The sequence below is a fragment of the Salvelinus sp. IW2-2015 genome, unplaced genomic scaffold (genome assembly GCF_002910315.2).
Source record: "Salvelinus sp. IW2-2015 unplaced genomic scaffold, ASM291031v2 Un_scaffold659, whole genome shotgun sequence".
Taxonomy (NCBI): Eukaryota; Metazoa; Chordata; class Actinopteri; order Salmoniformes; family Salmonidae; genus Salvelinus; species Salvelinus sp. IW2-2015.
In genome coordinates, this window is record NW_019942591.1 from 608,316 (window position 1) to 617,862 (window position 9,547).

The following is a 9,547-nucleotide window of genomic DNA, read 5'->3' on the forward strand; positions in this document are numbered from 1 at the left end:
AAATACATAAACATGTAGCCAATGATTCACCAAAGGCATTTTCATTCAGTGGCCTTGAAGTAAACTGTACAAACTGCAGTATTGTGCTTTTCTTTACCCCTGGTATTTTTATTCTTATTTGTGTGAATCCCAAACTATTTGTTTCTTTGTTTGATTAAACAGGATACCGTTTTTTTGGTTTATTTTGTTCTAGTAATATTTGAAAGGGGAGGTATCTTATGCGCCTCAGGGGTTTTTGGGGCTCCGTGCAATCTGAGATCCTTGAGACGTCCAATGATGCATTTAAACCAAACCATGGTTTGCTGATGCTCTGTCTTTGGTTATTGAGAAGGCTTTGAAAGGTCGGCCATTTTGGCACTCACCAGTAGGAGCACTACTCCATAGGAATACATTGAATTATATTTCAATTAAATGTTTCAAGGAAGAAAATAGCATGTATTTAAGTACTTTTTTAGTTGTAGTGGGGACAGTAACATTAGTCATCTAAAAAAAAGTCTACTTTAAGGAAATGTTTATATATATATATATTTTGTATGTTTAGCTCACATAATATCATTTAAAAGTATGCATTAAGGTGTCTTTAATAGAATACATGTGGCAAAACGAGTGTAGACATTAATAAATGCATTTTATAGCTTCCAAAATATATTTTACAAAGGTGGGGGAGTGCCAAGATGGAGGCAAGGTGGCTTCAACACAACGCCCCTATTAGTCATCTAGTGTATATATAATCCCGATTTTAGTTGAATTTGAAAATGGTTAAGGGTTAAGGTTAGATAAGGGTTATGGTTAGGGTAAGGGGTTAATGTTAGGGTTTAGGGTAGGAAAGTCTGAAGGATCCCAGATCGTAATCATTTTTTACCTATCCTGCACATGCAGTTATCGCTTGCCTTGCCTTTCATCACATTGTGTTGTATTGCCTTGTGCACAAATAAACAAATTCCAAATAAAATAACGCTAACAAAAAATTATGTCAACACCAGCTGTCTAACCAATGCAATATTTTTTCTAGTATAGATAGTTCATTACGGTATGACGAACAGAACCAGGGTAATACATTAAAATGTGTAATAAAATCAGACCATTTCAAGGTGGAGCAATTTCATTTGGTAGGAGCAAGACTCTTTTGCATCATATTAGTCAGATGAGCCAAGTGCCCTGTACAGTCAGTGTGTGTAATCCTCAGTCTAGTGCAGCTGGCAATACAGACCTTGGTAAGAGTTGCAATTCTTTCTCTCATACACACCGGTGTGTAAATGATTGATATCAAAACTTGCACAGTTGTGGTGAAATATGGTGCAATGGGAGGTGATGGCACACCACTAGACAGTCTGACAATTGGGTCATTCAACTCAGAGCCTCTCCAGAATAAAATGTAACGAAGGTAGGATTATGGGTGTTTGAGAGCCTGTGGCCTAGGATACACTTCCTCAAAAGTGGATGAAACAATGTCACTTCAGTTTTGGGAGATTCAGACATTGACTGGCCTGATGAGAAATATACTTTAGATCATGTTCTCTTCATACATTGTACTTATCGTATCCGGAGGCTGAGTGCCATCTGCTGGTCAACTTCTCCATCTACAAACAAAATGCCTGAGTCTCACTGTACCGTGTCAAGAGTCAATAGCTTCCTAACTGTTCAAATGGGTGCCAGCAGTGGTGACCCATCATTCAGGGCATCCCCACATGTTTAGCCTGTTTTGCATGTTATTTTGGGATTAATACGTGTCACATATCAGTTTGCAAACAATGTAAAAAAATATATATATATCATTGAGTTAATAAAGCTGCATACAAACATGGTCTCTTTTTTGTTTTCTTGAGTAAGGCAGCTCCAAAATGCAGGTGTTTCAGCTTAGCTCAGTGCTTTCTGTGGTGGTGGGGCAAGCCAGCAGAAAATACGGAGTGTTGCGCCATGATTGGCTCAGTGTTCTGTCACTCATGGGGACACTACGTCACCACCAAGTCTAAGGGTAGAGCTCTAAAATTCTAGCCCCTCGGGTGCTGCCATAGAGTTACATTAGAAGTGCCCATCCAAGAAGGCTCAAGCTCATTGGCCACAGATACAATTATGTCACATCACGTTATATCTACAGTAGCTTTGATTGGACTGATCATTTCAACATCATACTTTCAAAATCTTAGCTAGCCGTCATCATTGTGAATCAAGTTGACAATCTACTGGCAAATCCTTTTTAATCCTTGTCATACGAAGAGAAATAACGAACAGAAATTATAGATACAACGTATCGGTGCTCATCGGCCATTGGACATAAACATTACACAAGTTGGAAATCGCAAATACAACAATGAGTGGTTTGGAAGTTGTTCCCAGTTATCTTGAAAGCACCATAAATGCAGAGAATGCCAGACTTTAATGACAAAGTTTGATGACAAAAAATGTTCAAGTGAGCACAGTACAAGGTGAGTCCAAACATGTCTTGTATGCTTCTGCATAAATGTTATATGCCAGGGAGATATGTATACTGTAGCTAAAAAAGTAATACTAAGTGTATGTTGTGTAGCAAGCTGTTAGTAGCCCATGTGCCTCACCCCAATTAGGTCTATTTTCACCTGTGTCTGACTTGTTGGTGCACATGTATCCCATAACCAGTTTTTGAAAAATGTAATCAAATATTGTAAGAGCTTTCATTGTCTGCTTATATGCCACCTTTATTTATCCTACGGTTCTGACTTGGTGTACAGTGAGAGCACAGTAAGAACAGCCCATGTTCTGAATTCTGTCACTGTACATTTAAAAAGTACTGAACAAAGTTGACTACGTCCATCCTAGCTTGCTCATGTCTTAATTGAAATTACAGCTTGCCTCTAATCTGCTTGTCGTCACCTTATGCCAGTTTGTACATCTTATTTATCAGTAGAAAACCACATTTCTTTAAGCAAGTCAGCCATATGAGCAGTTATTTTTTAAAGGCAGTAAATGAGGCCGAATGAACTGTCTCGCTGCCAGACAAGGCTCCGCTGATAGCCAGCTGTAGCAGTGGTATAGTGCAATTAATGTATTGTATAGTATAGTGGCTTTGCTGGCATCCCACTTATTTGCCTCACCGAGACTTTTCATGCTTACATTCACCACTGGTGTAGAGAAAAAGAAAACAGTCTTGAACAGGGTGTAACAGTACAAATTGCATTAGACAATATTTGGCGCAAAACAAATTCCTTTAATAAGTGTACAAAACATGTGCAAAAATAGTGACTCATTGGAAGAACTACACAAGCATGGCTTTGCCCTAAGAGACCTACACATCAGTCATGAACAGACAGTGGATACATACAAGTTGACATGCGAAAACTGGTTGACAGAAAGAGGGATGATCCCAGGCTGCAGTCTCCTACACTACAGAATATTGCAAATTGTGGCCTTGGTTTCACAGCATTTGATAAGTACCAAGTAAGTGCCAGCTAATGAAACAAACTGCACATTCATCAGCATTCTCCCTTTTGATTTCTGCTGCATTGTGCAAAAAGAGTTAATCAGGAATGGCCTCTATGAATGACATTCACAGTTCATCAAATCAAGCACACAGACACCCTTTTTTGTCCCATGAGCTACTTATGAAATTACCCAGCTCTTTCCAGCTCTTTCCTTCGTACCAAACACATACATACAAATGCACAAACACATGACAGGGCTGACTGACTAAATCACAGGAAATGACCAGTGTCACAAGAATTTACTGAAAGAGATGTGCAACTTCTTTAGCAAACGAGCTAATCATGACTAGAACTACATCAGCTAAAGTGAAAAACCTGGCATGCAATGAAAACACTATTTGAGCCACTCACACCAAACATGAAAACACATCTAAATGCTTAACACTGACATATGCAGAAGGGGTTGTATATAGTGTTAGACATGAATTGAGTAGGGGAAAATAGTGGTCACAAATGGGGAGAAGCGGTACTAGGTGCAGCAGTACTACATCTGAGCCATGAAATCAGGCCTTGTCTACAGAAATCCTATCCAATTGCAACTATGGCACTAAAACGCATGACAAGACACTGAACAAGATGCTAAGCTCGACCTAAACTGTGGTTTAAAGGCCTCTTGGCTTGTGCAGCAAAGCAACAGAGAAAGGCACACAGCTTGTGGATTTGGGGTGGATATCCAAGGCGCCTCCCAAACCCCAAAAGTAGCACAAACCTCCCCACAGACAAATCAGAACACTAGTACGCCACTCATCCCAAGACATCCATTACCACCACCTTCCCCCTCTCCTTTACAGTATGGTGCACTTTTGCTTCTTCTTCTTGTCCCCGTCTTTCTTGGTCGTGTCGGCCTTCTTGGGCCCGTAGAGGCTGGAGAAGCAGGCCTGGGCGGAGACGGGCTCCCTCAGACTGAGCAGCCACCTCCCCTTGCCGTAGTAGGCCAGGGAGCCGAGCTCCATCTCCTCCACCAGCTCTCCCTCCTGACCCTCTTGCTGCAGCGCTAGGATCTCCAGCAGGTCGAAGCCCGTCTGCTGTGGCTCAACTCCCTCCGCACAGCCCAGGGTGATGTGGGCACGGCTGCCAGCGGGCAGGGTGGCGGCAGCCGGGACTAGAGGGACTGCCTCCTTCTCAGCGTCGGCAGGCCACAGGGTTAACTGATCCTCAGAGAGTGAAACCCGGGCACCAACAGTGCGAGGTGTGACGAAGAGGGCACTGAGGGACAGCTCAAACGCAGAGCCATACAACTCTTTAACAGCCTAGAGTGGGAAGAAAAAGAGGTTATTTCAAAATGGTCCCCTGAAAAGTGAAAATACATTTAAACAACGCACTGGTCATCAGATTTTAAATTCATAAAACGAGGCCAATATGAGGTGTGTAACAAATGGGTTAATAGGATGAGGTTGCATTTTACAAATATCTCCCATCACCAATATACACTAAACAAAAATATAAAAGCAACATGTAAAGTTTTCCCCATGTTTCATGAGTTGAAATAAGAGATCCAGAAATTATCCATATGCACAAAAGGCTTTTTTGCACACAGAATTTGTCAGTACGTCCAACCGGCCTCACAACCGCTGACCACATGTAACTATGGCAGCCCAGGACCTCCACATCAGGCTTCTTCACCTGCGAGATTGTATGAGACCAGCCACCTGGACAGCTGATGAAACGGATTAGTATTTGTCTAACAAAACCATTTTATGGGGGAAAACATTCTGATCGACTGGGCCCGGCTCCCAAGTGGGTGGCCAGCCGCTGCCCAGTCATGTGAAATCCATAGATTAGGGCTTAAATTAATATATTTAAATCAAGTGATTTCCTTATATGAACTGTAACTCAGTAAAATCGTTGAAAATTTTGCATTTAGATTTTTGTTCAATATTCTTTCAGACTTACTGGTTTATCTGCATATTCCTTGGCTCCCTCAGCCTTGCCATAGTCACAGAATTTGGTAGTGCAATGAAGAGCTCCATTGGCTTGGAAATACTGCTCCAGGTCCACCTCTTTCTCAGCCTCAACAGTGACTGAAAAAACAAAGCAAGCTCAGTTGTCACAGTCAAGCTCAAGAGACTAAAATCTGATTTAGATAAACAATATAATTGTGTGTATCACAAGACAGTTGTGCTGAACTCACAGTCTGGCAAGTGCTTCTTGAAGGCCTCAAGCGTGTCCAATGTCTTCAGGAAATCCATGGACGTGCACCTGACCTTGTCCTGGATGCCAGGGAGAAGGAACCAGCCAAAGAAAAGGGGCAGGGACATCTCCTCAAGAGGAACTTTCATGGCCTGGATCTGGGCTTCCTCTAGCCCCCGCAGAGTTCTCTTGGCCAACTGTGGCAAGTCTCTGCTCCACTCAGTGCGGGGCTCCACAAACATGGCCACCAGCCGGTGCTGCTCTGCCACCTCCCCCAGACGGGCCAGCCGATCATGGGTATGGTTGGTGTCATCCACCACTATCACTTGAGCAGATGTTCCTACACTGCAGCAGGCTACCACAGCATCGTCAAAAGCCTTGTACCCATCTGCCGATGCTTCTGGACTCTCCGGTTTCACACCATGGTCATCAGCACAGCAGACAGTGCAGAGACCCTGGTAGCTATCTGCAATGGCACGTGCCAAGAGGCTCTTGCCGCTGCCGGGGAGGCCTCTGAGGATGATTAGAGTGCGAGAGGTGCGAAGGGTGGCTTTGGTCTGCTCATGCTCCAGGAAAGCGAAAGACAGAGTGCCAGGAGCAGGGACCTGCTCGACAACTTCTGCCTTCTGCTGCTCCACTGCATCACCTTCTGCCTGTTTCTCTGACTCTACTTCTTTTACAATTTCAGCTGCTACCAGTTTCTCTGCTTCCACTTTCTTCACAGTCTCAGCTGCTACCGGTTTCTCTGCTTCCACTTTCTTCACAGTCTCAGCTGCTACCGGTTTCTCTGCTTCCACTTTCTTCACAGTCTCAGCTGCTACTGGTTTCTCTGCTTCCACTTTCTTCACAGTCTCAGCTGCTACTGGTTTCTCTGCTTCCACTTTCTTCACAGTCTCAGCCGCTACTGGTTTCTCTGCTTCCACTTTCTTCACAGTCTCAGCCGCTACAGATTTCTTTGGCTCTGATTCCGGTACAATTTCAGCTTCAGTCTGTTTGTCTGCCTCCACTTCCTTTACAGTTTCAGGCTCAGCTTGCATCGCTGGCGCCACCAACACAACACCAGATTCTGCCTGCTTCTCAGATTCCTCAGGCCCTTTCTTTTCTGGTTCAAGCCGTTTCACGTCCTCAGATTCTGGCTGTGTGACAGGCTCGGGCGCTGCCTGCTCAGACAGTTTAACAGCCTCTGGGACGGGTTCTGCCATTTTCTCTGGCGCAGTTTCAATGTTATTCTCTGCTAGAGGCTCTCGTGTTTTCTCTGGCATTGGCTGCTTTTTAGGCTCTGCGGTCTGGATGTTTTCGCGTTCTACGTACTTTGCTGTAGCTGGCTCAGAGACCTCTGAGCTCTCTAGTTCTGGTTGTTTTTCTGGGTACTTCTCTGCTTTAGTCACAACTTCTGTAGAGGTCTCTGGAACCTTTTCAGGAGATACAACCATTTTCTTTGCTGCTTTTTCTGCTTTAGGCTCAATCTCCTGCGTTTCTTCTGACATTCCTGATTCTGTCACCACAGCTTGCAAATGCGCCATTTCTTGCCTATTCACTGGTGATTCTGCAGGCTCTATTGGAGAGTCAAGTTGTGACTGGGGACAGTCTCCTGCTCCAGTCTCCTGTTGCTCTCGAGTCTCTGATGCGGCGTCCAACACCTGGTTCTGCTCAGCATCCATATCTGGGTTCCTCAATGGACCTAATGATAAACACTGGTTTAAACAAAAGATTTACAACGTGAAAATAAATGCAATGATATGATACAAATGAAACTTATACAAATTCAATACTTAAGGAAACCAGGAACTTTATCGAAATAAAACAGCATACAAACAATGCAGTGGCGCTGGAATTCATTTAAACTTCAAGCTGTAAAAAAAAAAAAAAGTACAACATGACAACTCTTCCCTTATGCAAATATTTGGGATACCACACTTATCTTAGTGAGGGAGTCAACTGATACATTTAGGTATTTCTAATAAGCGTTGTAGGGAGCAGCAGACTAATTTAATTACTGTACTGCAGCGGTTTCTCTGTCGCCCCTCTGGGGTCCTGCCGACTCAGAGAGCTCATCGTGGGCAAGGCCTCTGCCGGTTTGACAAAAGGCATTGGGTGGTTGGCTTGGCTCTATCGACCTGATTAGTAAATGGTTTAAGCACAGCTGGCATCTTTGGAGTGGTGTGTGAGACGAGGATGTGTGTAATGTATGCCTTCATGGCTCAATTCTCAAAACATCCACATAATCGGCTTGAACGACTGCCAGTCTGCATTATACATGTAACGTTAGGTGGGAAAAACGTAACTGGGGAAGAAACAAACGTCAATTAGAATGCATGAACATTCATCAATAAAACCGATAAAATATGCATCACCAATTTGGTACGGAATTAGATCGACTAATGAAAAAGATTCAGATATAGGCTACGCAAAATTGCCGAATATAAAGTAGAGGCGTGCTCAGCCTCCGACGACTAGGCCGGGGTGAGAAATGAACACCTGCGACTGATTATACCAACCTTTTGTGTGGACAAGGGCTTGTATAGCCTCTTTAAAACACACTTGAATAAAAATCGCAAGTAACACCAAGAAAAGTACGTAGAATATATAATTTGAGTAACAGTCAGTAGCACAACGTCCTATTGGTTCGTGAAATTAGATGACAAAAAAAAATCCTGGTCATCCCGTTACAGGCTAGAAAAGTTACCCAAGAAACAAACGACATTCGAAATAACTCAAAGGTCAATATTTATAGGAAGTGAATATTCAGTAAAAGACGGTCAGATGAGAATAATGTTTAAAGTGCGACGGTGTAAACGCGGCTACCATGTAACAATGAAATGGTGAAACGGGGAGTGGCTGCAATGCAATCACCACGCTACAGATAAAACAAAATCAGCGTGGCAATGTCATGTCAAAATTTAGATGCCACGTTTGAACAATAACGATAGCCTATTTCAAAGCTAAAGAAATGGTATGTCTGAAAATGTTGATCACGTCAGTCAAGTTCCAAGATCGTTCTATATGACAGCAGCTTCTAATCGGGCGATTTAGGCTAACTACCATATTGCTATGGATGGGACGAGATTACCGACGGAGGTTTCTTACCGTGCCTGTTGTGTCAGGAGTATGCCGCTGACTCTGCAATTTAGGCGTTTTCAAAGCTGGAAAGCAGTGGACAGTGGGCGCTCCGCGCAGAAATCTGCCCACAACACGCAGGAAACAAAACGGAAACTACTGTCTCTTGAGCACGCGCAAGGCTTAGTGCTCTTGAGGGTGGGGTGCTTCCTATCGTTTGCGCGCCCCCGCTCTTATCAACGCGAACGGCCCAGCAATGACAATGTAGACCTGGCTCCCAGCTGAGAAGGAAATTAAATATGAGTTTTGTTGAATTGAAATTCCACAAGCCATGGCAATAATGCCAGAAAGTCTGATAATTCATGGCATAAGTGACAACAATGAGTCATTTTATATCTTGGCAGTTATTGATTTTAGGTCCTCTTCCACAACACAAACTCCTTGAAAAATAAAGCTCTGTATAAAAATATTTCCAGAAATGCATGTTCTGTAAAGGAATTTTGCTCAACAGTTTGGGGACTTTATGAGATTAGATGAGTCTAATCAATTTCTGATCTGATAACATGGCAGGATTTCTTAATACCCATATAAAGAGAACCAGCTACCTAGTGAATAACAGCATTGTCAGCATGCCAGTCTGAAACAATGATATCAGAGTGCAGAAGTAAAGGGAACTAGCCTTGTAACAGATAGAAAAACACTACAGGGAAACGTGTATACAGTTCTAAAGAACTGTAAGATGATTTTTGACTGGGTGCATTGTGCCAGTCAGTACATGTCTGTTGTTTTCGTCTCCAATGGCCTGCTTACATGCACATTGGCACAGGCAATTAAACCCAAGTTACCCAACACCTGCTAACAGGCTCTGCTGAAAAATGTGCCAGATCAGCAAAAGTTCATGA

The 9,547-nt window shown here is 43.2% G+C and overlaps 1 protein-coding gene across 2 annotated transcripts; it reads right to left on the minus strand.

Annotated features, from left to right (window-relative positions):
- Nucleotides 1–4,002: 4,002 nt before the first annotated feature.
- On the minus strand, nucleotides 4,003–8,864 carry LOC112068733 (2',3'-cyclic-nucleotide 3'-phosphodiesterase). Of its 2 annotated transcripts, none has more exons than XM_024135928.2 (4): nucleotides 8,676–8,864; nucleotides 5,590–7,269; nucleotides 5,352–5,479; nucleotides 4,003–4,708 (listed from the first exon to the last, which is right to left on the minus strand). In XM_024135928.2, exons 2-4 carry the CDS (start codon nucleotides 7,247–7,249, stop codon nucleotides 4,244–4,246), a joined length of 2,253 nt encoding a protein of 750 aa, XP_023991696.1. In that variant the 5' UTR covers nucleotides 7,250–7,269; nucleotides 8,676–8,864; the 3' UTR covers nucleotides 4,003–4,243. The 2 variants fall into 2 exon arrangements, with proteins under 2 accessions (XP_023991696.1, XP_023991697.1); XM_024135929.2 differs by having other exon boundaries at nucleotides 5,590–7,282; nucleotides 8,676–8,856.
- Nucleotides 8,865–9,547: the final 683 nt, after the last annotated feature.